The sequence below is a fragment of the Balearica regulorum genome, chromosome Z (assembly GCF_011004875.1).
Source record: "Balearica regulorum gibbericeps isolate bBalReg1 chromosome Z, bBalReg1.pri, whole genome shotgun sequence".
Classification (NCBI taxonomy): Eukaryota; Metazoa; Chordata; class Aves; order Gruiformes; family Gruidae; genus Balearica; species Balearica regulorum.
Genome location: NC_046220.1, coordinates 85,034,754 through 85,061,267, shown reverse-complemented (window position 1 = coordinate 85,061,267; position 26,514 = coordinate 85,034,754). Strand labels below are relative to the sequence as shown.

Sequence of the window (26,514 nt, the reverse complement as noted above, 5' to 3'; positions counted from 1 at the left end):
CGGGCACGGCAGCCATTAAAGGCTTCTGATTTTTTACTTTTTTTGACCTTTTCCGCGCTCGCACCCGTTTCACCAGGGCGGGTGAATTTAAGCGCAGGGACGACCAGGCTGGCTTTCCTCACAGCTGCCCCGTGTGTCCCTGGGGGCTCTGAGGAACAGAGGCCGAGCGATCGGTCACGGGCAGGGACCGCCCGCAGGCAGCTGCCCGTCCCACCGCCGCCCCGCCCACCCCTGGCCCCGCCCAGGAGCCGGCTCGGCAGCCCAATGGCACGGCGACAAGTGCGGGGCGGGGCCGCCCGCCCCCCCTCTCCCCCCCCCCCCCGCCGCCGCCGCCGCCGCCGCCGCCCGCGGCCGCCGCCGAGGGGAGCGCCATGGGACAAAAGGCGCGCTGAGGAGCGCGGCCCTAGCGCCCAGGCCGCGCCCGCCACGCTCGGTGCCCGCCGTGGCATGGCGGCCCGGCGCCGCTAGGCCCGGCCGGCCCGGCCCGCAGCGCCTCCCCCGCCATGCCGAGCGGTAGCGCCGCCGCGGCCTCCCCCGCCGCCGAGCCCGCCGAGCCGCCGCGCCTCCCCCCCCACCCGCCGCTGCTGTTGCTCCAGCAGCGCCTCGCCGGCCTCGGCCTCCGCGACCGCGGCCTGCCCTCCGCCGCCGCCGGCGGAGGAGGAGGAGGAGGAGGGGCGGCCAGGCGGCAAGCCCGGCGGCGGCGGGCGGGCTTGGCGCCGCCGCCCGACCCCCCCGGGGAGCCGGGGCCCGGCGGGGCGGAGGAGGAGGAGACGGCGGCTGGGGACGAGGGAGACCTGGAGCTGGAGGAGGAGGAGGAGGAGCTGCTGGCGGGGGAGGACGAGGAGGAGGAGGAGGATCCGGCCGCGCTACTGCTGCTCTCCTCATCCTCCTCGCCCTCCCAGCCGCTCCCGCTGCTGCCGGCGCTGGGCTCCGTCCTGCTCTCGCCCTCCTTCGATGCGCAGGAGGCGGCGGCGGGGGCGCTCTGCGGGGCGGACGATCCTCAGGGCATGATGGCGGCGATGCTGTCCCACGCCTACGGCGGCCTGGGCGGCGGCGGCGGCGGCAGCGGCGGGGGGGCGGCGGGCCTTAACGGCGAGCAGGCGGCGCTGCTCCGCCGAAAGAGCGTCAACACCACCGAGTGCGTGCCCGTGCCCAGCTCCGAGCATGTGGCCGAGATCGTGGGTCGCCAGGGTGAGTGGGGGACCGGGGCGGGGGGGGGGGGGGGGGGGAAGGGAGGGAGAGGGGACATGGGACCCCCCCCAGTCCCCCGGCGGGGGGTCAGGCGGAGGTGGGCCGCGGCCCGGTCTGGGCCTGCTGCCCTTCCCCCTGGGTTTCGTGGCAGGCCTCTCCTCACGCACCCCCGGGCTGTGCCCCTTCGGTGCCGGCTAAAGGAGCCCGGCGCCTCGGTGGTGGCTTCGTGCCTCCTGGGACCTTCCTCTCCCCTTCCAAACCCCGGTTTCCCCACGGGGGACAGGGTGCTGGCCCTGCTTGCGAAGCCAAGAGGCGAGCAGTGGGTTAGCTCGGAGCTCGGGTTATTGTTAATTCGAGCTGTAAAACACAGCGTGTAGCCAGGCCATGTACAGGTAGGCGTTGGCACAGGCTGTGGTCTTCAGCGACGCTCTGCCTGTGGTCTTCGGTAAGAAGCCGCGTTTCACCGTAGGAACTTTAGGACCGTGTGTTACAATGAGTTTTGGGTGAAGGACTTTAACTTGCTTGCCTTGCAGAGCAGGGTATGGGCTGACACTGTTCCTACAGCTTTCCACGGCGCTCGCCAAGACAAAGACCTCAGAAGCCGGTGAGATGGAGAAAGGAGCCACGTGCAGCCCTCCTCTGCGTGAAAGCCCTTGTCTTTCTGCTCGGGTTGTGACTTCCTGTTGATCACTATTGCTACACACCACGGGTCTTTATTATGCCGTTAGGATAAGGTCATATCGGTGATGTCACATTCGTTGTTGGCCTTTCATGTGGTCTCATGGGAGCGGTGCTTGGAGGAGTTAGAAAGATGACGTTTCGCGCCAGCGTTCTGGCAGCGAACCTAATTTTAAAAGCACTTTCTATGTATCAAGAGAAGCGCTGAGCGGTGTCAAGTGTAGGTGTGGAAATGCAGACAATGAAGTCGCCGCTCTCTTCCTCTTCCCTTTCTGTGTTATTCTTTATTGGCTTGGGGGTGGTGTGTCTCGTTTGCTGATCGTCTCAGATAACGAGTGGTTATGCTGTCTGGTCTCTCTGCATCAATGTGGCTTTTGTTTCTTTTTTTTGTTTGTTTCATTGAGTATGGAAGAAATAGTAAAATCGGTCTAAATCAATGTGATATTAAGGAAATGCCCACTGAGCACCGATGCTTAGGCAGACTTTTGTTTTCACTTCCTACGTTTATTTTAGGCTTTTAGCAGTCTAGGGTGAGTTTTTTGCTGGGTGTGTCACAGGGATAACCAAAGCCTGTGCTGCAGAAATTGGCAGGTATCTTCCTCTGATGCAGACAAGTCTGTTCAGAAGCAGAAAATATCTTTTCCAAGAAATAGTGTTTGAATGTCTTAAGACTTTGGTCATGTGTCATTGGGGATGGTGGGGGAGGGAGATGGAAAACAGAACTGAAAATGGTTATTGCTACTGTCCTCTAAAAGAGAAATATGAACTATTGGGCTTTGAGGACTGATTAGGCTGCCGTGTTTATTCTCCACCAGATCAGGATTGTTCTCTGTAGTATATTTCTCAGTACTTTGAGTCACTTAAAAACAAGATAATGGAGTTTGCATAAAAATAGGATCATTGTTCCTGCAGAGTTTACTTGCTGCTTCTGCTTTTATTTCTTATCTGATGTCACACTGCTTGGCTTGTGATAAAATATTTAGCCTCGGTGGGGAGGGATCGTATCCTAAAAAGAATTAGGACTACAAAAGAGGAAGGAGCAGAAGGAGAGCTAAAAAAGTTGTTACCAAATATATTTGCATAAAAGCTTTGCATAAGGAGGTCCTTCAAAATTCTGATTAGGAGGAGACTTATGCTTAGAGACTGCCTTATTGAAGTTGTATTAGTTCCACTAAATATTTGTCATGTTTCTTAGAAATACTCATCCTTGCATCTCCTTTTATGAGCCAGAGGCTTTTGCTCTCATCCACCTGCTTTGCCCCTGTCTGTGCTTTAGCCCAGCATCTGTCTGCCTCGAGCAAGGCTGGCTCCGTGGAGCTGCATCCTTTGCTGATCGTTCTGCGCTCTCTAAAAATGAAGATGCTGCATATTCTCTTCCTAGCCACACATCGTAACCAGCTGGTTACATTATCTTGAACGAATTCAGCCTAAGTTTTATGCCAGACTCTTCTGGGCTGTAATACTTTAATATCTAATTATGTAAGGGTGATCTGATTGGAATGTTACTTCTGATGGATTTTCATAAAGATTAAGTTTAGATTCTTTCTAGTGCCATCTTCGTGAGGTATAGAAAGAACTTGAAATGTCTGTTGCCCAAAAACATCAGCTCTGAAATACCAGGAATGCTGAGTTTGAGCTGGGCTTTGCTGGAGGCCTCACTGCTGTGTCTGAAAGCACATTTATTCTAAGTCCTAACCCTCTAACTGAAAGAGTAATAATAACTAGAATTCCACCATATTCTTTATCCAAATTAAATTTTTTGCACAGAGGTGGAGAATTTCCAGACTCTGTTTATCGGACTGAAGGAGCCCTCGATTCCTAAGAGAGCTACAAACAAGAAAAACCTTATGGTGCTTGCATTTCATACTTTTTTTTTTTTTTCGATTATGTGCAAGTTTCAGAAATAAATATAGCACTTCAGGCAGTGAAGTGGTGCTCCCACAGCCCCGCTCTGGGTTGCTGTATCGCAGGTTCCCACGCTTAGCCAAGCTCTGCTGGTGGCTGTGCACAGATGTGGGATGTCGCAGCTCTAGAAGGTGCAGAGCGCCTGAAATGTACCTTGTGGTTGATGGTTTCCTTGTGAACCTACGTTGGAGGCTGCTGTGTTACTGTGACAGTAGTTAAGGATTTTGTTGCTGGAAGTGTTTACATCACTGGAAAAGGCTTAAGTACAATTTTCTTTTACTGAATAGTAGGTGTTATTCTTTAAAAAAAAAAAAGTGCACAAAAACCCTCCCAGGATTCAGAAATTACAGGGGGTTTTTTTAATGTCAAAAGTTCTCAACCTGTTCTTATTCCCCTTGTCCCCCAAAAACGAAGCTGACAGACACTAGTTGGGGAAGCCCCATATAATTCTTTGTAGTCTTTGAAGTGGAAGAATCTCAAAGGTGAACAACAAAGGAAAAGATATTTGTATCCTTTTATTCTTGTTAAGGCATGTGACTGGGAGCCAGGAAAACTAGATTCCATTCATGGCATTGTACAGGCTTCCTGTATGACTTTGAACTAGCTGTTGAATCCAACCTTCGGTAAGTTGGCCAATCATCATGCTGACCAGAAAAGTGATTTCCTTTGCTGTCAGCAGCTAAAAATCCAATGTATGTAAAGTTGCATCGCTTTAAAAAAAAAAAAAAACAAAATGAAGTTGGAGAAAGTGCTTTTGAGGAGTGGTAGCAAGAAAGCTGCGTTGCCGGGGAGGTGACTTTGCCTGAGAAAAGCTGGCATAGGGCGTATACCCAAAATTATATAAGTGTGTCTCCAGACAAAAAAAAACCAAAACAAAACACTTTTGGAGCTCTAACTTGGAAGGTTTTGGTTTAATCTTGAAATGATGTGAAGGACTTGCAAAAAAAAAAAAAAAAAGTCCTGCTGTGGATCACCTGAAAACTGTTTCCCATATGTAAAGTTAATGATGGTGATTTTCTGTGGCAATCCTGCCGTGGCCTGGTGGGCCTTGAAAAGGATTTGACAAGTTTAACTGAAGTCTTCAGTGCCCCCTGCTACTTTCTTTTCACTAAAATAGACGTGTTTGAACATTACAAGCTTTTTTTGAATAATGCAAAAAGAGGGGTGGTGTCTGAAGACAGGAACAGGAAACCTGAAAGATGCTGGAAGGGACAAAAGTCTGTCCTGTGGAGCGATGCTGCATCCCTGAGTGTATTAACTGTCTTCAGATAATGATTGCTGGAATAAATTTGCTAATGCATTCCAGCATTGTGACTATCCAAGTAACGTGATTTTCCAAGTGTTTACATCCTTGATAAAGCTGACAATAGTGGTTTTTTTTTTTCTTCCCAGAGACATCACTTGAGTTGAAGCTAGTTAACTCTGAAGCCTGGTGCTTCTCTTTCTTCAGTAAGAATAGTTTGGATGATGGTTGCAGAACTTGAAACGGGCAGGGCAGTCTCCAAAACCCAGATGAGTAAGAGGAGGAGGAATGATATCATCCCATTTCACTGATTAAATCGATAATGACAAATCTGCTTTGCATGAGATGGCCTTGCAACTAAAATAACACTTTTATGCATATTTAATGATCTCGGACTCCTTTTTGCTCTTTGCTTTTGAATGTGGGCTTTTGAGCAAAATATTATTTTGCTTAAAATAGTCCTGTACCTCGAAACAAACAAAAAAATTCTGATAAGTTGGTAGCAGATAACTATCTAGCATAGCTGAACAGTCAAATAAAAACAATAGCTCTCACTCTTGGGGAGTGGAAACAGTGCTAAAACAATCCTGGAGCATATATTTGTGTTAGCAGAGTACAGTACATAGATGTCCTATGGTAGACTAATTATAGTCCTGTCAAAAAGAACTATGTCTGGGTTTGTGTCTCGATGTGATGATAATGGGACTGAATTACTGACAATACTTAGGTAGCCTTGATGGGTTATTAATTGCTGGCCTGTAAGAAATAGTCAGCATAAGCATAGTTAACTAGTCTGAATTGTAGATTGTTTGGCTTTTTTTTTTAAACTGGATGCTTAAGATTTCCACTCCGAAGAATAATTTTAATCTGCATGACTGAAGTCATCACATATGTGTCAGTTGATTGCCACAGACAACAAAGACCACAGGTTTAGCTCACCTATTTTAAGTGAAAGCTGAAAAGGCAGTTACACTTCAGGGGTTTTTGGGGGTTTTTTTTTGCATTTTCTCTAACAAGCAGGTTATTAAATACTATATTAAATGACCTGTTGTAAGACTGAAAGAAAACTTGAGCTATTTGCTGAAATCCAAGAGAAAACCTATTTTTCTGAGAAGTTAGTCTCGTCACTTTTAGAACTTGGAACTCCAGGAACTGAAACACGTGAGCATACCGTGGCCTGGCACTGTCTGAAATCGTCGCTGAAGTTTCAGCGGCCTGTTCCTCTGTAACTAACATCATTTCAGTTCTGCTATTTGTCATCGATGCTATGCAAAGATCTGAGTCGAGTTGCAAAGTGGGTCAGAAGGGTGCAGGTTCTCCAGCTGGGATCGTAAATCCTCAGTCGTAAATGCTGCTCTTGTCTGGCTTGTTGGGTGGGAAGCACACCAAACGCAGTGCGCACTCAAGAGATTTTTCTCTTTGTGTAGTCTGCCAGAAATTCTGTAGATTTTAATGTATAAATACCAGAAGTGAATACCTGCATAAGTAAGATTTTTTTTGGATGAAGCTGAAATTAAAATAATAAAAATCTTGCCATGTAAAATGCTAATTTCTAATCTTCTGGTCCTTTTGTTTTTCTTGTAAAATTACTGTGTCCTAAAAGAAATTTTTTTTTAAGTTTCTAACAACCAAAATCCTAATTAATGCACTTCTGAACTGCGCTGGATTAACCTGCCTGTGGCATGAGAAAATGGTGATGAATTTTTTTTAAGCTGTTAGTAAAGTCAGCAGATGTGTGTTTCCCTGTATTAGCCCCCATTACCCTCTCTTCTGGTACACTGTGGTCTGAATTTCTCGAAGAGAAGCTTTGTTCTAAACAAGTGTTGGATATCTCAAAGATCTTAAGTTTGTTTTTGATGCAGTATGTCCACTACACAGGGCCAAGTCCCCATTGCAGGCAAAAAATTTAACAGGGATAGGGTTGCAAACTTGCTGTAACAAAAAAAAAAAAAAGGCTGCTGAGTGCTAGAACACTTATTTAATCAAAAGAAAAAATCCAAAAAGCTTTAAATCGAGCATTTGTTTCCAATTTCAGTTACTCCTTAAGAATGTCGTCTTTTTCTCTCTCTCTTGCAGGTATTGCTTTAAGTTCCTGAGATCTTGCCAGCGTCCGAGATCTCAGTTTCCCTCACTGGTTTGAGTCAGTAGTTCTGTGGTCTGCACCAAGCTCTCTGCTGCTCCTTTGAACAAAGTCAGAGCATCTCTTACTTTATACCTTCGAGTTCGCTTTACATTTGACAATATATTGTGGAATTTTGGGTATGAAAACACAGCTCTAGCAGCGTTTTTGAATCGGGGTTTTGGTGCAGGTGAAGATTTGCCTGGGTTTTTGTGATCTTCTTTTTACTGGCCATCTTGACGTGCTGTGTGGCATGTTGAATGGTCATCCCTTTTAATATTCTCTTTCTGCAGGTCAGCTTTCCCAACGTTGTTGCTCGCACAGATCTGTTTCATTAACTAGATCAATGTTCTTAATGAAAACAACTTTTTACCTGTAGCTGGTTTTGTTGGACTTATTCCCTCTCTTACAACTATTGTTTTTCTACTTTTCTATTTTTCTAATCTTGCTCAGCAGCTGCTACCTTAGTCCTGGTGCTGCAGTAGTGCAAGTAATAATACAAGTTTCTGCCGTCTGGCTCTTTTGCTGCATGTAACTTGTTTACTGAGTTGCCCTCTGTCTTGGGAATCAGAGTATTCCTACGCCTTTGCAATTGCTGATGTAATAGATTGTTCCAGCCTGACATAGAGAGGGGGAACGGTGCGCAAGCTGACTACTTCATTTTATACTGGATTGATATATAAATCGATTGATAAATTGATACAGACCTAAGAAATCTTTTTATTAAAGAGTTTCTATGCTGTTCTTGAACCAGGGCTTTTGTTTTCCAGAAGAGGGAAATGTCCCTGAGAGCTTGGAAACAGCCTTCTCTTGGGAAGTTTTCTCAGCATCATCAGAGACTATCTTAAAGCTCCCCTCTTTTCCCATCCATTGGCTTGGCAGCAACAGGGCCAAACAAAGTTCTGCTGCCTGCGGTCTGGCACAGCCAGACTGTGATTCCTTGGCTCTCGCTTAAAGTATTTTGAGATCTCCAGGTTGTCCTCCTTGCTGGTACCCAGGCAAGCCTGAGCCCGTGCGGCTCCAGCATCTGGTGCGCTCAAGCTTGAAGTGCTGGTCTGGAAAGTATCTTGTGTAAAAAAACAAAAAAAAACAAAAAAACAAAAAAAAAACCTTTCTGCAGTTCCAGCTGGATGACAACAAGTAGGAAAGTCATGTATCATCTTAGCATTCGTACACGTAAAAAATACAAAGTGAAATAAGTGGTCACTTGCTCCTCAGAAATGGGTAAGCGTGATGGAATTATAATGGGAGCAGTCTTGGTCGCTATATATAGCGTGAGTCATATTGAAATGTTCCACAGGCAGGCACAGGGGGTTGGTGACTGCAGCGTAACTAAAAGCCTTTGATTGCAGTGGTAAGTTAATAAGGGGGTCAGGAGGCAGGGAAAAATGTCTTTGGTATAAAATGCTCTATTTTTTATTTTTCTTGAAAGACCTGTATGTCATATGTCATCTTTCCTTCTCTTGGAATAACTGTATCAGTGTGGCTGTCAGTTGAGTTTTTCTTTTTTCTCTACACTAGTCACTAATGTGCCTACTTGTAGCATTGCTTATTGTAGTCTTGCTGTAGCTAGAAGTGAAAGATGGTTATTACCTGTGTATTGCACTTCTGAGGTGCGGTCGTTGTCTGAAACCATTAATGCAGACAGACAGAACTTTGTTCCCAAGTTTTGGCTTGTAATGGTGTCAGTATTGCATTTTGGATTGTAAATTTGAGAAGAAGCTGTGCTTGGTGGGTTCTCGTTATGATGAAGCATCCTTACTGTGATAAATGAAAAATTTCCTCTGAAAAATACAACCTGATGAAGGACAGGAACACTTACTAGTGCTTGGGTAGCCTGTGGGAAAAGCCTTTGCCCCGGGGACATCAATCTCACAACTTCACGTGCGCGTTTCAAGTGGCCACCTCCACGGAACTGCAGCTTGGGTGCCACCGGAGAGGACGTTGTTTTGGTTTGTTATGTGAGCAAAACAGCTGTTCCTTAAAAATCTGCGTACGTCCTTGTCCCTTTTTAAGCAGTTAGCCTGCTGTCTTCTTGTCATCTTCTGTTTCCAGACCTGCCCCATGAGCTTTAGCAAATCCCACCTGCAAGCTGCGCCCGTCTCTTGGTGTGTTCATACTTGTTTGCTCTCTGGCATGTATCGTGCCTAGTTGTCACACGGGAGCCCTAATCTTACCGGCTAATTAATCCAAATAGTGCTCAGACTATTACCTGTACTAGAGAATGCTAATTGGCAGCTGTTAAGGCTCTTGGTGGTTGGTCTAGTCCTGTCTTCAGGATGGATGAGGGGTGTCTCGGTTTACCTCTTGCTGTAGAGAAGGCTGAATAACAATAAATGAAAACTTGCTTTCAAAAAATGCTATTGGATAATTAGTGTCCAAGTTTAGGCTGTCTCTTAAAATTGTTTAAAACTAAAAAGGAGTATTTTTTTACAGCCTTCATTCTTAAAATCGAAGTGCCGGAGGGGTGATAAATAGCTGCCTGAGGATGTAGATCTAGGGTTTTGTGCAGATCAGCATCTTTTGCAAGCGCAGAGAAGTTACTTTCTTCATCTCCCTTGAATCAACTAACTATATTCAACAGCCGGGTGGAAAGAAAAAAAAAAATTGTCAGGATTTGAAATTTTCCAGTTCATGAATAAAAACAAGGTGTGAGATGAATTAATTGATCTTAGGTGAAAGGCGATAGTAACCAGAGTCAGTCTATGAACTGACCAGACCACAGGTAGTATTTCCTAGGATTTGAATAACCCATGGAATTGCCAAAAATGTTCTGGTCTTAATTTTCTTGTGTAGCCAGCCTGCTTAAGGAGGTTTAACCATTAAACAGTTTAGGATTTAATTTTCTGTCCCAAGGCTGCTCCATCTCTGTATGCTTAATAAATGGGGCATGTATCAGTTTTCGACTGTATAATCACAAACTGGATGGATATTTTTAGCTATGTCACAAGCGAGAGGAAGCACCGCGTATGTTTAAGCAAAAGAACACGGCTTGTACCGCCAGTGAGGATGAACGGCTCTTCTGAAAAATACGCAGAGCGGTCGTTCTCAATGAAATAAATTAATTTTTCTTTGTTAATGAAGTGGGCAGTGTTACGCTCTGCAGACCCAGCAGCCGTTGGCCTTACCCAGTGTTTCAGTCTCTGCAAATCCTTTGTTACCTTAGCTGCAGGAGTTCGCCCTTTCCAATTAAAACCTTGTAGCAACCTAGCAATGAAATAAGGGCTGTGCCAGCTTAACAGACTCTACCTTTAAAGCTGTGTCCACGCACGACGGTTTGCAGGTTCATAGAAAACAAATCCCCTGTGCGTTCCCCACTCTCCTTGGCACGGCTGATGATGTGGTGCCATCCTCTGCGGATCTGCAGGGACTTCCCAGCCCCTGCCCTTAATTTCTAGGCAAGGAATTAGCCGTGGCTCTACTAGCTAGCAGCTCGTGGTTCCAGGTCGATGTTACTTAATTATTCTGTTCGCTGTCTCCTTACTTGGTGTCAGCGTATTACAGAATCGGTGGTCAAAGTGCTAAAGACCGCATTCAGAGTGGAAGCTGTAATACAGTATTGCTTTTCATCAGATAACGGCAAAGCTACTGACAAATATATTCCTGTGAACTACAGCTTTCTCTTTACAGCTTTCTCTTTAGCGCTAACGAGCTGTGGAGGCCAATTGTGAGATCTTTACTTTGCTCTGGGGCCAAACTGGAGGATGCTGGGTATACGTCCCGTGTCAGAGATGAGCTGGTGCTAATGCAATGTCCCCCTGCTTGCTGCTCTTACAGCCCAGGCAGCGCTGGTGTCTTCCCACAGGATTTGCGCATCTAAAGAGCTGCAGGAGGTTCTCAGTTTTGACCCCCCCTTAGCCAGGTACCTGTCAGGAGCAGGGAAGGAGAACAAACTGGTATTGTCACTTGGTTGTGGTTCACAGGGGCTGTTCACTGAATTTTTACCTACCACGACTTCCAGTTTCTATTTAGATAAACTAGCTTTTTTTTAGCTTGGTTTTTTTTTCCCCCCAAAAGCCCTATGTAAATTGGTGAGGCAAGGTTAAACAGACATGATGGCAAGAGATTTAGGTTCCTGTGTGTGCCTGAATCCCAATTTCACAGCACTTGGCAAGAGCTGCAGGAGGAACATGGGTATGAGGTGTGCATCCCTGCTTTGACAGGCTGTGTTTTGCTAACGTTGGTACTCGGAAGCATGAAGGACTCCCTTCCCCTCGTGTAGCTGTTTGGAAGAGACCACACGACGATGTCATCCTTATCTCTAAATCAATCCTTCTCCCATTCCCAGTGCGTGGCATTGAGGTGAATTCAGCAGAAGAAAGAAATCGGGGAAAGATGCTGTTTCTCCTGGGCTGCGGCTGTGGGATGCTTTTTCGGGTAGTTCTTGGCTCACGGCAGCAGGTCGGCTGGCACGGTGCGAGGCAGGCACACACAGAGTTCCCGCTGCGGTCGCTTGGCTCTGCTGAGGAGTTTCCCTCGTGGAGTAAATGGCCTGAGACTGAGTTTGATGTGTATCATCCTGTTAAGTGATGATGCAAGGTGAAAGTCGAGTGAAGGCTGAGCTGGTTGTTACTGCATGGGCGAGGACTGCGGGTGCTGTGGCTGCTGCGCTTAACTCTCACTTCAAGGGAGGAAACAAAAAAATCTGTTTTCCTATCACCTTTTTTTTTTAATAAGGAAACATTTGGTCATTTAAAATTGGTAGAGTATGAGGTAAACAATTCCTTCAGAGCTACCCTTAAGTTTCTTGGGGAATATAATGTTTGTAGTGTTTTTAAAATGTCCAGTCAAATAATCCTCTTAAGGGAAAACTGGGGAGGAGGCTTGAGAAGAATGATGCAAATCAGCCAGCGCAGCATGAACACTACCTGCAGGGCTCGGTACAGGCTCGGCTCCTCGTCCGGTGCCTGGGCAGGCAAGTAATAAATCTTTGCCTAAATGAAAGCAAAACTGAAGGGTTTTGCTTGAACCATGTCAGTATGTACTTAATAGTTGAGTGTGCTGCTTAGGAATGCTTATACTGCTGAACCAAGTAACTTGCATTGAATAGACTTCTGTTATCATACCAAAATTAAAATTACTTTGACAGGCTTGATTAAATTGGATTTCCAGTCTGGAAGTCCCCTCTTTAGCCTTTTTTCTCTGTACTTCAAAATTTTGGGTACAATGATCTGATTATTTATTGCAGAAGTGTGAGGCGGTATAATCCCCCCACCCCCTTGTCTTGCTATGTCTAGCCTCATGAGATTGGGAAACTTCTTGATTCATCCCTTGGCCACATGACTTCATAGCTGGCCGACCTCATGTCATCGTGGCCGCGGTGCCTCTGGATGCCGTGAATTGTCGGAGAGGGGACGGGATCGGCCGTGCTTCATATCATCATCTTGGTAGTGACTAATGGAGGAGGGTGGGAAACCGGAGCAGCTGAGTAAAAGCAAATAGAAAGATCATCCTGCTGGTTTGGTATAATGGGCTACTGACCTTGTGTTGTGACATGACTGACTGTGGTGGGGTTTTCCAGTGCTCCTTGCAGACAAAACCCAGCGGGCATTGACTTGAGTCATTTAGAAATCTCGGCTTTCCTATGCGGTGACTTTCTTCAGTTCTAACTTTTCAGATGAAGTTTAAGAGTTGACCTTGACGGTCTGTGGAGTCAGCTTTCCGTTGAAGCCAGCTTTCCAATGTTGAAAAGGCTTGTTCTGTCGCTGCAGGGAGTTGAGGCAGCGTTTGGCCTCTGCTTTCTACGTATGTGACTTGTACCTTAAAAGAAAAGTTCTGCCCACCTTGGTCTGGGCCATTCCGCAGCCTGAGGAAGAAGGAGGGCGAGGAAGGCTTTTCTTCACACCCCAGTGGTTTGGAAATGTGGCTCTGGCAAAGCAGTCTCTGGGAGTTTGCAGCTGAAATGGGGAAGGAAGCTGAAGCTGCAGCATTTTAAAGTGATTTGAGTTTCTAAAACATCAGGAAAATCTTGTCTAAAATGTAAATTATAAGAATTGGTAAGGCACTTTGGAAGCTAAAATTAAGTAGGCTCTGAATCATGGTATATAGTAATGAATTATATATATTTTTATATAGATAAATCTTATGCTAGATGCTCCTAGTATTCTCTTTTAAATGCTGCTTCTGAAATTTCTAGGAAATAAGAATATATACTTGAATGGAGTAAATGGAAGTAATTTGTGTAAATTGGAGAATAATTGATACACATCAGGAGGCTGACTTCGATTTTAGGTGCTCTGGTAAAGAGGGCTTGATTGGTGTGAAAACTTCAGCAGGGCAATTTTGGGTTTCCTGGTGGGTTTAAGGTTTGGGCTCACCATCTTTTCTAAGCGTGAAGGCATGGGAAGCAGAGCAGGCGAGTGCATTTACTTAGAGGGAGGAATGCGGACGTAGAGATGGAAGGAGTACAGGCGAATTGCCCAAGTGAGGTGCTGCTGTCTGGTATGAGCAGGGAAATGGCGTGGCTTCAAAGGATGTGTGCTTCGCTGCTTCAGTAAGGCGTCTCGTGCCTGCATTTCCCCCCCCCCCTTTTTTTTTTTTTTAAAAAATCTGGTAAAAATTGGTGGGCTGTAGTGGAAGGTCAAGGCTTATGGGTTTGTTCTCTCCTGCAGATACTTGCTCTTCTAGCTCGGCTCTTGGATCCCCATCCCCTCCTTTGTGCAGATCCGCCTGCGTCTCGCTCCTTCCCTTGCAGAAACCCTCCGGTGCTCCTCGGTGAGCGTTCTGGTTGAGGTAGGGCCTCCGAGAACCCTCCCCGACGAGCTGTTGAAGATAATGAACTTCCTCTCCAGCTGTGTCTTGGAAACAAAGGACTGTTGTGTTCAGCCTTTGTCCTTGCTGTGTGCAGGGGCCCTGCAAGAAGAGGCTCTTCCTTCCCCCTATTCCAACCAGTATCTGCGTATTTTCTGGGGGTTTTTTTATATTAGTAGATAGTCTTGAATAGAATGCATCTTTGAGTGGCTTTTGAACTGTAAAATATTTATCAGTAGTGGTACCCCTGGTGCAAGGGACTGACAAAACACTTACTTCGAGAGATCGTTTCATGTACCCAGACAGTTATGAGATACTTAAAGTAAATGAGGAAAATGGGAACAAATTTCACTCTGCAAGTGAAATGATGCTTGAAACACTTGGTCTGCAAGCGTTGCTTAGAGTTGTTTTGAGATGAGGTTCGCTATAAAATGACGTTGAGCATGACATGCTTTTGAATTTGTTTTGATATATGCTAAATTCAGTTAAGACTGAATCCAGCAGACTGTCTTGGATGTCGGGGACCTGCTTGCCCCTCTTAATTTTGCACTGCCTGCTTTTCTGGTCCTGCGATGGGTAAAAAGGTGGTTCTCTGTGCACTGTGCCAAAATGCCTTAAGTGTCTTAGGAAAGAGCCTGCTGCTAGTGTGTCCTAGCAAACTTGATAATTCAGTCCCCAAAAATCAAAGGCAAACGTTTCATTAACTTTTTGCTTCTCTTTCAGGCCGTATTTACCCAGTTAGAGAGAAATTCCACGCAGGCACGTAATATTACGTAGTAAGCCTTATTTGCATGCAGCAAACTGCTTGAACTCCTACTTGACAGTTCAAGGAGCGGCTCCTTCATCCCACAGGGAAGAGGAATGTTTAAACAACACTTATTGATAACAGGGAGCAAATGAAGAGTTCTCAGTAAATCAATAATTTTATCTATATCCTACACAGGTTGTGTGATACAGACCCTTCTCTCAGTTGTAAGTGTTTAATTTGCTTTTAGGACGTGCTTGGCAGTGAAAGGCTAACGTACCAGCAGACTTAAACGCGTGTATGCGTGAGCCCTTACTCCTTTTGCAAGATCTTAGGAGTGACTGAAGGATATCCAATCAGTGGGAAAAAATATAAACTCACCGCTATTTTTGGGACAATCATGAATGTGGCTGTTGTAGAGAAAAAGCCGTTCGCGTTTATTCTGTGTCTAATAGCAGTTGAGGAGGTGATGGGTTAAAACGGCCCAAGAAACGTTGCTAAAAGAGTTTGTGGCTGTAAGTGTCAAGAGGTCTGTTTGGAAATAATAGGTAGAAGTTGTTACCGCTTTCTCTAGTGTGGCTTGCAGAGATAAAAACAGCTGCTTCTGGTTTCACCCTACGGTTTCTTGAAACTCTCAAGCAGCTTAAAATAGACGGCTTTCTTGTGGCTTTCTAAACTTAGACGTCTTGCTAAACTTGCATGCGTTTCCTTTAAACAGGTTGCAAAATAAAAGCACTAAGGGCCAAGACAAATACTTACATTAAGACCCCCGTTCGTGGAGAAGAACCCATCTTTGTTGTCACTGGACGAAAAGAGGATGTAGCCATGGCCAAAAGGGAAATTCTCTCAGCTGCTGAACACTTCTCCATGATCAGAGCGTCGCGCAACAAGAACGGTCCTGCCCTGGGAGGTTTGCCATGTACCCCCAACCTGCCGGGTCAGACGACAGTCCAAGTCAGGGTGCCTTACCGTGTAGTTGGGCTAGTGGTTGGACCGAAAGGAGCTACAATCAAAAGAATTCAGCAGCAGACCCATACCTACATAGTCACTCCCAGCAGAGACAAGGAGCCTGTCTTCGAAGTTACGGGAATGCCCGAAAACGTCGATCGCGCGCGCGAGGAGATCGAGATGCATATAGCCATGCGTACCGGGAACTACATTGAGCTGAACGAAGAGAACGATTTCCATTACAACGGTACGGATGTCAGCTTTGAAGGAGGCACCCTTGGATCTGCGTGGCTTGCTTCTAATCCCGTCCCTCCTAGCCGTACCAGAATGATTTCTAATTATAGAAATGACAGCTCCAGCTCTTTGGGAAGTGGCTCCACAGATTCCTATTTTGGAAGCAATAGATTGGCTGACTTCAGCCCAACGAGTCCGTTCAGCACAGGCAACTTCTGGTTTGGAGAAACGCTGCCTTCGGTGGGCACGGAAGACCTTGCGGTCGACTCTCCCGCGTACGACTCCTTACCAACGCCTTCCCAAACCATTTGGACCCCTTTTGAACCCGTAAACCCGCTCTCCGGCTTTGGTAGCGACCCCACTAGTAACGCCAAGCCTCAGCGCCGCGGGAGCCAGCCATCTACTCCACGTCTGTCGCCCACGTTTCCGGAAAGTCTGGATCACCCGCTGGCTAGGAGAGTGAGGAGCGACCCGCCTAGCACCGGCCACCAAGCCGGCCTTCCCATATACATCCCTGCTTTCTCCAATGGTACCAACAGCTATTCTTCTTCCAACGGCGGCTCCACGTCCAGCTCGCCCCCCGAATCGAGACGGAAGCACGACTGCGTGATCTGCTTCGAGAGCGAAGTCATTGCGGCCCTGGTCCCCTGCGGCCACAATCTCTTCTGCATGGAGTGTGCCAACAAAATCTGTGAAAAGGAAACGCCATCGTGTCCCGTTTGCCAGACAGCTGTTACTCAGGCAATCCAAATTCACTCTTAAATATATATAGATATTATTATTATTATTATGGACTTTTTAAAACTCTTAAAGGCATGGGTGTAATGGTACCCTCTAGTAAACTTCCTAATGAATTCTGACTGTTGGGCTTTCTTGGGATTAGGCTGAAGTTGTTAATAAATTTCTACTTTCTCAAAAGGCTGCTACGGTAACACTAAACCTAGGTGGTCTCTGTCCGGTTCAGTGTAAGCAGATGGCATGTTTAGCAGAGATACATCTGGTGTGATGTTATGGCACAGTGAGGGGAAGTTTTCATCAATTACGCAACCGAAAAAAAACCCAGAAAACCAAATTTTTACGGGCTTTCTAAAGGATCTCTGTTAAGCGTTTGACTTCTGCGTGCTGGCAGCAATGAACCTCGTCGCCTAAATGCAGAAGTACTCGTCTGCCGTTGGAGGGTTTGTGGCATTATCAATATATCAACACTTCCAATGCTGCCTTCTTTACACTGCCAGTTTTGAAAAACAGGTTTGGGGAAATTATTTTTGCTTCATGCGACAACTTATGCCTAATTCTTCAGCATTGCAAATACCTTTTTTTTTTTTTAAAGTGTAGTTTGATTGATTGACATGGATGATGTTATTGACAGGTTCAGATAATAAATTACGGTGAGTTGAGGGGAGAGACGCTGCCCGGCGCATCTCCGTTTTGCCCGACGTGTTAAGGGCAGTATGTTCAGAGGATCAGGAACGTCTCGATTTGTGAATTCCTACCCACTGCTTTTCTTAATGTAATGTGGAAAAGTCTGGCTGGCTTCATCCCATTTCAGTAAGGGCTTTGGGATGCACATACTTCGACTAATAGTGAGGATGCTGACATTCCGTTCGTTAGTCCGATCAAGCTGTTCTTAAATTACATTTTTAGAATATAGTTCAAAATGTGAAGCATTTTTATGTTCAATCCATATTTGTCTTGCACATATATAAATACATATTTTATTTTTAGTAAGGAAAAGGAAAAAGGGGGAGTTGTGTACGTGCCCTTGTATTATTCATGACAGCAGCTGTGACAGTGGCCCTGCAATCAGTTTACTTCATTTCAAAACTGTCTTTCCAATCATAAGGAGAAAAAAAAGTCTTTTGAATGCGCTTCTTACATTTCAACCTGTGGATGTTTCTAGGTTTTTTTTTTTTTCATCCTCAGTATGTTCCCAAATCTGTGCTGGCATATATTAAAACAACAAAAACAAAAAAAAAAAGACACAAAGTGGAGTTCTGGTGGATTTTTCTATTTTTTTTTCTGAAGCATTATTTTCCCAAGACAAGACAAAGCTTTTTTCTCAGTATAACAAAAAGAAATTATATGTGTATTGAACTAGTAAATATACAGAAAATTTTATTTTTTATTTCCACTTGAAGAGTTACATTTCGTATAAAAGTTTACAAATAACGGTTTTTATTTTATGATTTTCAGTATAAGAGTTGCCTTGACGGCATATTATGTACTGCATAACTTTAATGCTATAATTGCTTGTAGAATAGTTACATGTCAGTATTGAAACCTTAATCTCTAGCTGCAGTCTTGTAGATACGAACAAACGTTCACCGAGCATGTATTTTGTATTGCATCGTACACCGCAACTAATAAGCCAAGGAATCGACAGACATTAGGTGCGTGTACCATTTCTATAAACCACAAACTAAGAATGATAAACTATCAATATAGTTTAGTATTTGCTAATTTTACTACACTTTTTGTTATGTATATGTAGGGAGGTCATAGGGATTATAAATTCAATTTGAGTAAAGTTTAAAAACCATATATTTTATGATAAAGGGCCTTTAACTTATGATGGCCAAAGCACTGATATTATATATTTGCTGTAAAGAGAATTATAAGAGTTTTATTTTTCTGATATTAAAAGTTACTTAATAAAGACTTGTTTCCATTAACTTGAATGTTTTGCTGTCTTCATGGCTGTCACTTAGAGCAGCCCGATGAGGCCGGGGCTGGTTGACATCTCCCATCCAGGAGCTTTTCCTGTGGTCGAGACACGGTGGCCTGGCCTTTGGTGCAGCTGGGTGACTTCATGTGCAAAGAATTTTGTTTTCTATTAATTTCTGGCTTTACGGGCTGCCTTTAAAGCAACTTGTGGCCTTCCAGAGGGCACGGCTGCAGCTTGCTGGGATGCTCGACAACTCCAGAGCTTTAGGTTGGAGATTAGGAAAAAATTCTTCACCGAAAGGGTTGTCAACAATTGGAACAGGCTGCCCAGGGAAGTGGTGGGAGTCCCCATCCCTGGAGGTATTTAAAAGACGGGTAGATGTGGTGCTTAGGGACATGGTGTAGTGGTGGGCTTAGCAGTGCTGGGTTAACGGTTGGACTTGATGATCTTAAAGGTCTTTTCCAACCTAAAGGATTCTATGAACTTGCATTTTGGAGTTATTTCAGTGCAGCTGCAAGGTAAACTCCCTGTGCTCATGTTTGCATCAGCCAGCAGCAGAAATCATAAAATGACAGAAGGGTTGGGTTGGAAAGGACCTCAAAGCCCACCTGGTTCCACCCCCCTGCCATGGTTCCACCCCCTCCACTAGCCCAGGTTGCCCAAAGCCCCATCCAACCTGGCCTTGACCACTGCCAGGGAGCCAGGGGCAGCCCCAGCTTCTCTGGGCACCCTGTGCCAGGGCCTCAGCACCCTCACAGGGAAGGATTTCTGCCTCCCCATCCCATCTCCATCTCCCCTCCTGCAGCTTCAGGCCATTCCCCTTGGCCTGTCACTCCCTGCCCTTGGCACCAGCCCCTCTCCAGCTTTCCTGGAGCCCCTGCAGGGACTGGAAGGGGCTCTAAGGTCTCCCCGCAGCCTTCTCTTCTCCAGGCTGAACAACCCCAACTCTCTCAGCCTGTCTCCAGAGCAGAGGTGCTCCAGCCCTCGATCATCTCTGTGGCTGCTTCTGGACCTGCTCCAATGGAGTGTCACAAAAGGATTCCTCCTGATGTCAAGTTGCACTGGTCTTCCATTGCATTTCCTCCTGGTCTGATGGAGACTCGCACCCGGTGCCTGGTGCAGAGCGCTTTAATCTTTCCTTCTAAAGTCATCATGTCCCCTCTTTGCCATGGGCCACCTTCTCTTTTCCTCTTTTGTCTCTGCTTTTGCAGTTGGAAGGAGCCCTACTGCGGTCTCTTCACCCTGGGTGTTGCGCTGGTTGGTGTTGCGGTGTGCCTGGATGCTTTGGTGGTGGTCGTGGATTTGTTCCTGCTCCCTGTTGAGGCATCCTCGCCAACGGGGACCCGCGAGAGGGAAAGCAGTTCCCCTCCGGGAAGGAGGTTTGCAGCAAAGCAGAGCACCTGGACCACTGATGGACTCTTCCTTGGGATGAAGGAGAGTGACAGCAGTTAATGGGATGAGGCATTTTAAGGCCATCTGGCCTCAAAGGTGTATTTTTATAAATAACTGCAGATATTGCTGCCAGAGGCTGTTTCCTACAGCTGGTGGTATTGAAGGAGACCCTTGTTGGGTCTCGATGGATGGTGGGGCAGATACCCTTGTTGGGTCTCGATGGATGGTGGGGCAGATATGATGGGGTGCCGTTACAGTTTTTTGCCAGAACCTATTTCTGATTATTCTTTGGGGGGGGGGGGGGGGGAACCAAACCCAAACCCCAAAAAAGCTGCTCCTTCTGGGCAGTACACACAAATGCACTGCCTTGAATTTCTCCTGCTTGGCCAAGGATTTTTGGATGCCCATGGGCCACTTTGCCTGGAGGGGGGGGATGTTTCACCCCTCCTTCATCTTCAGCTCTTCAAACATCCCTGGGGTATATGGAGGTGGTGGAGCCTGTGCATCTGCCTGTGGTCCTGGTGTCCTCAAATCTAAACTCTTTTTGCTTTCTTCAGGAGGATGGAGAGGAGAACATGTCTTTTTAACTGCGGTTTTAATAGGAAGTCTTGGGAAGAGATCAAAGAGTATTTAAATTCATTTCACTTGGAGCTTGGGGGGGGGGGTTTAGTGTTGCAACAAGACATAAAACCTCAGGCAACGAGGGGAGATACAACTTTGGTATTTCTAGACGTACATCAACCAGCTTAAATCCCAGCCCCTCCAACACGTTTTATTTAGCAGAGCAAGTAGCACCACGGTTCCCTCGGCGTTGCATAAAACAGGCACGAACTTAAAAAAACTCCCGTTTGCCTCAATTTGCTGTCGTGAATTTATTTTTTTTCCATGCTCAGGAGCGTTTGTGATGGGTGAGTAACCCGCCTGGAATTTTAACTCTTGTTCATGGAAAGGGAAGCACTCACCACCGGGCATCGGGATGAGCCGGTCTGCCCTGCTGCCAGCTGGGCTGGTTAGGAGAGCTAAACAATCTTAATTTTTTTTTTTTTTTTGGTAATTTCAAGGTGAAGTTTTAAGGAAGCATTAAGCTTGCATTTGTCCTTTCAGCCCCTGAAGCTTTCCCAGCTGGGCTCTGCGCTGGTCCGGGAGCTCCTGCAGCGGTTTTTCCCCGGGCAAGGAGGGCTCCGGCGATACTGGTTTGGCATCGACGAGGCTGGTTTGGCATCAGCCAAAAACCCCGCAGGACCTTCATCTGGCAGGGCGTCTCCCAGCCCTGCCCTCCTGCAAGAGCATCTTGCTGGTCCGAAAGCCCTGGGAAACCTCCTCTGGCTCCTCCTGGTTGGGAACAAGAGGGAATAGGGATGGGAAACCTCTCCCAGCTGCTGGGGAAGGAACTCGGGGTTGTTTTCTGGTTCGTGTTGCAGATAGCTACTGCTTGCTAGCAGGCATATGAACCTTGGGGTGGGAAGCGGTGCAGGCTGTGCCTGGAACGGCACGTCCCTGTGCTCAGCATCTCCCCTTGGGTCCTGAAAATCAGCCAGGATTAGGCTGTTCCTGCTCAGCTGTCCACAGGGTTCAAGTAGGGGAGGGACACAGTAGGTACCGTGCAGGACCTCAAAAGCTGGCAACGAAATGCTTTCAGTTTTAAAAATCAATAATAATAATTAAAAAAAAAAATTCCGTTTTGCGCTTTGTACTGTTTTTTCATTTATGGGAGCAGTCGTGCTGGTGCACCGGGGCAGGGAGCTGTGCTCAGACATCCTCTCCCTCGGAACCAGAACTGTCTTCTCCACCTCTGGTGAGGACGTTTGGGTGGGCTGTAGCCTTCTGGGGGTGGGGAGGGGACAATGCTTCCCTTGGGATGAGACTGCCGAAGCATCGAGACTCAGGAGCCAAGCTGGTTTTTGGGGTTGGAATGGTTGTAACGGCGAGTCTGGGGGGGGGCTCCAAACTTCCTCCGTGGCTGGGACCTGCGGCAAGGTGGCAGGTTGGTTCGTGCTGGCAAGGTGCGGGCAGCTGCTGAAGGGTCCGAGCACCCAACTCCCGACCCCGGGTGAGCCCAGCTCCAGTACAACAAGCAGGGCTCAGGCTGGTGGGAATCCCGTACCAGTGCTGCATAGCTCCGCTCCTGAATGAAGCGTAAATGGTATAAAGAAAAAAAAAAAAAAAAAAAAAAGGAGAGGTTTGGGTTCCCCCCCCACCAAAAAAAATATCCTTGGCCCATTTTTTTTTTTTTTTTCAAAGTTGCAGCATGTTTCCAGGATAAAATTTAAAATAACTAAACGCAAAAGGAGCTGGGCGGGGGGGGATGCTCGTTGTTGCAAAGAAAACAAATGGGGTTCGGGCAAATGAGCTGCACCAAGGGGCTGTAGGAAATCCCACGGCCTGAGGCTGGCAAGCAACCGCTCCGTGGCATGAAATACAGCCTGGCTGTGTTAGGGTTGATGGGGGAGGAAAAATGCTGCAGAAGCCAAAGGAAAGTCTAAGCTTCGTTGTCTGAAAGCCGTGCTTTGAGGAAGAGCGATGTGCAGGTGGAGGCTGAGGCCGTGATTCAGCCCAGCCGGGCAGGTCAGGCTGCCTGAAGTCAGGGAAAGAGTGAAATTGGGTCATCAACCAACCATGTGTCCATAATGCAAGGGAAAAAGAGGGGGGAAGAAAAAAAAAAAAAAAAAGGATCAAGCTGATTGTGGTGGCTGCCCAGGAGCACACAGGGAGGACCAGCGAATCACAGAATCGTTTCGGTTGCAAAAGATCTTGAAGCTCATCAAGTCCAACCGTTAACCCAGCACTGCCAAGCCCACCACTACACCATGTCCCTAAGCACCACATCTACACGTCTTTTAAATACCTCCAGGGATGGTCACTCCACCACTTCCCTGGGCAGCCTGTTCCAGTGACTGACAACCCTTTCGGTGAAGACATTTCTCCTAATCTCCAATCTAAACCTCCCCTGGCACAATTTGAGGCCGTTTCCTCTTGTCCTGTCCCTCGTTACTGGGCACGCTCCATGCCCATTCCCTCCTCAGGGTTTGCGCCACCAACCCGTGCCGTGTTTCGGTGGCACGTCCCCTCTGCCTGCTGCTGCCACCAGCTGCCCGGGTGTCTCCAAGGATCCCCACCCACAGCAGTCGTTCCCCCCTCTGCCACCGCCATGCCCGGTGTCCTTGGTCACATCCCTGTGCCCAGAGACAGACTCATCCTGGGCGCTGCGGTGCTGGGCCCAGCACCCCAATCTGTCACCCTCGGCCCTGCAGACCCGCTCGCCGGCCCTGAGCACGGCCGCGCTGCTTAATGCCGCTTTGGCGGCGAGAAAGAGCTTCGCCCTGATGCCTCAAATCAACAACAACAACAACAAAAAAAAAAAATCACCCCAAATTGTCAGGCGCTGCCCTGAGGTGTCCCTGTCCCCTGCTAACATCCTGCGGCTGTGGAGAACGTGACCAAAAGGGGATGTGGGCCTCACCGGTTGTGCGATGCCCCCCGCAATGCCGGCCCTGAGGGGCTGCTGTGGCCCTGGGGTGGGCTTCGGCCCCTTTCCCCCCTGCCACCACCACAGGAGATGTTTCGGTGGCTGCAGATGGAGCACTAAGGACATCTAGTGGCACCCACCCCGGAGGCCCTGAGGCGTCCGGCACCACACAGCAGCCCCAAACCTCCCCCCGGGACACGGCCATGGCCCTGCGGCAGCACCCCGGGACAGCAGCCGTGTGCCCCTTGGGTCACCCCAACGCTCCCACGGGAAGGCAAACAGCACTGCAGGGTGGGCAGGGGGGGTCTGGCATGGGGACAGGGACGTCCCCAGCCCCACGGGCAACATGGAGGCCCTCTTGACCCAGACAAGAGGTGGGAAGGTGCTGTGGCCACCGGGACATTACTGCTGGCCGGCTCGGGATGGCATCGGTGGTGCCTGGCCCCAGCCCTTCCATGTGATGCCACACGCGTGACACCATCTCCGCGCACACCCCTCTGCAGGAGCAGCTATGGAGCAGCACCCCCACACACACACCCCCCCACCCCCCAAAAAAAAAACCCCAAAACAAACCCAAACCCCTTAGTTTTTGCAGGATTTCAAATCACCGCAGCTTGCTGTGCCAGGCTGGTGCCATCCTGCTCCCTGGTCTTGGGGTGGGTTGGCGGGGGGGCGGCGTGTGTCCCCCGTTCCCCCCCCCCCCAGCAGCCATGTCAGCACGAAGCTGGGCGCGCCGGTGGCCCCGAGCTGTCACATCAGCGCTGGTAACACCCCGGGACGGCGTGGGGGGGCCTCGCAGCCACCGCGACCATCTGCTCCCTCCACTTGCCAAGGCAGCCGAGCATGAACACCGTTAACGTAAAAGCTCATTTAGGAAGGGTCACAGTTCAAGCGCTGGTGACATCTGACGGTACAACCACCACCACCACCACCGCCACCCCCCCAGCTTTGCTCGGCTCCGGGTTGCAGCTGGGGAGTGGGACCAGCAGGAGCTGGGAAACCGCATCGACCGGCAGCAAAGGCTACGGCCGAGGCTGAAAGAGGGATTTTTTGCTGCGGGCGTAACGCCGTACCATCAGCTGGCAGTGGGGTCAGGGCTCAGCTGGGGGCACAAGGCTGGATTTTTGGTTTTTTTTGGGTTTTTTTGTGTTTCTTTTTATTCACCAGTGCTGCATCCTCCCCTACCCTGTACAGCATCATCCCAACCCTGTAGAGCATCTCCCTCACCCTGTACAGCATGCGTGCCATCAGCGAGGGGGGGGAAAAACAACAACCACAAACCAAAAAACACCAAAACTGCGTTTCTACAATGTTCATATGTGCAGGCCAAGGAAAGATGGAGCAATACAATCCAGCCCTCTGATCTTTCTGCCAAGAACGAGCAGCTCACACTTCACCCACAGGATGACGGATCAGGGGCAGCCGGCACCTTAAACTTAAACTTTTTGGTCTTGCTTTAGCTTTGTGGCGTGGATTTATCCCGAGCCTCATGCCAGGGGAGTTAAACGTTCAGCATCACGCGCCGGCACGTAGTTGCTGGGTGCGCTCTAAAGGATAAAACCAGCGTGAGATCCAAGGGTTTTATGTTGGCCACGACCAGCCAGCAGTTACAAACGGGTTGCTAGCACCACCAGGACAAGAGGCGGGAAAGCTTTCTGGAGAGGTAAGGAGCAAAACCTGGTTGAAGGTGGCGATCGATGAGCTTACGGAGGGACTGTGCAACCAAACAGGAGAATCTTGGCAAAAGGAAATTAATCTGTGGGGAGAACCTGACTATTTGATGGTTCCGTACGTCCAGGAAGATGTTTCAGGGGCAGTATCACCATTTGCAGTACAGTTATTAGGTTGGCACCCGAGGACACACGATGACTTGTGCGTCGGGGCCCTCCATCCCACTGCAGCTACCTGTGAGGCGGGTTTTTTTATTTGTTTGCTCCCTCCCCCCCGCCCCTTTCTCTAACCTTGGGATGCAAGCGCTTTACTGAGATCGGCAGGGACCCAAATCCATCACTCGGCTCCTGCTTTATTCCTGTATCCCGTGACGGGTGGTGGTCGGTACTTCACGGAGTTCTGCAGCCTGGCGACTGCAGGCACGGATGGAGCAGAGCTCCCCGTGCATCTTTTAACGCAGGCTGGTGCGCGCTCACGGGCACGCACGGCTGCAGAGACCCGGCTTTTGCGCCAAGACCACGACACACACGTGTGCGCGGCTTGGCTGGTGGTTTTAAAGAAATAATTTCCCTTAATATGAACACCCACAGGTTCATATTCACAGAATCACAGATTGGAAGGGACCTCTGGAGATCATCTAGTCCAACCCCCCTGGCTAAAGCAGGATCACCCAGAGCAGGTGGCACAGGATGGTGTCCAGGCGGGTTTGGAATCTCTCCAGAGAAGGAGACTCCACAACCGCTCTGGGCAGCCTGTCCCAGCGCTCGGTCACCCTCACAGTGAACAAGCTTTTCCTCACGTTCAGGTGGAACTTCCTGTGGCCCAGTTTGTGCCCCTTGCCCCTTGTCCTGTCACTGGGCACCACTCAGAAGAGTCTGGCCCCTTCCTCTAGACACCCACCCTTCAGATATTGATAAGCATTGATCAGATCCCCTCTCAGTCTCCTCTCTCTTCCCCAGGCTAACCAGCCCCAGCTCTCTCAGCCTTTCCTCATACCAGAGATGCTCCAGGCCCCTCCTCATCCTCGCAGCCCTCAGCTGGACTCTCCCCAGTAGTTCCCTGTCTTTCCAAGTCCTTGACGAACATGTTGAACAAGAGCGGACCAAGCACTGACCCTTGGGACACGCCACTAGCTACAGGCCTTCAACTAGACTCCGCGCCGCTTATCACAACCCTCTGGGCTCTGCCATTCAGCCAGTTCTCAACCCACCTCACCGACCACACATCCAACCCAGGCCTCCTAAGCTTGCTAACGAGGATGTTATGAGAGATGGTAATATTAATGCCTTCGGGTGCCCAGAGAGTCCACCAAGATGCTGCACTTGGGTTTGGGTTCAGTGCTGGTTGTACCCAAGTATCTGACACGTGGGAGCCTCCAAAATCACAGCCCTGCCCCAGAGAGCTCTCCTAGCCACGCCGCCGTTCCAAACTGCGGCTAGCAGTTTTGATAGCCGGCCAGAAACAGGGTTAAAAACTCTCCATTGAATAAAATAAAGAAGTCAAAGAC

General features: G+C 48.2%; 1 protein-coding gene across 1 annotated transcript; it reads left to right on the top strand.

Moving 5' to 3' along the window:
- Positions 1 to 323: 323 nt before the first annotated feature.
- MEX3C (mex-3 RNA binding family member C) lies at positions 324 to 18,485 on the top strand. The gene is made up of 2 exons (XM_075741166.1): positions 324 to 1,191; positions 15,350 to 18,485. Exons 1-2 carry the CDS (start codon positions 504 to 506, stop codon positions 16,573 to 16,575), a joined length of 1,914 nt encoding a protein of 637 aa, XP_075597281.1. The 5' UTR covers positions 324 to 503; the 3' UTR covers positions 16,576 to 18,485.
- Positions 18,486 to 26,514: the final 8,029 nt, after the last annotated feature.

Excerpts from the sequence above, each read along its gene's own strand:
- MEX3C (XM_075741166.1), top strand. The coding sequence starts at position 504 with ATGCCGAGCGGTAGCGCCGCCGCGGCCTCCCCCGCCGCCGAGCCCGCC. Across the intron at positions 1,192-15,349 it reads CGAGATCGTGGGTCGCCAGG|GTTGCAAAATAAAAGCACTA; the intron begins GTGAGTGGGGGA and ends TCCTTTAAACAG.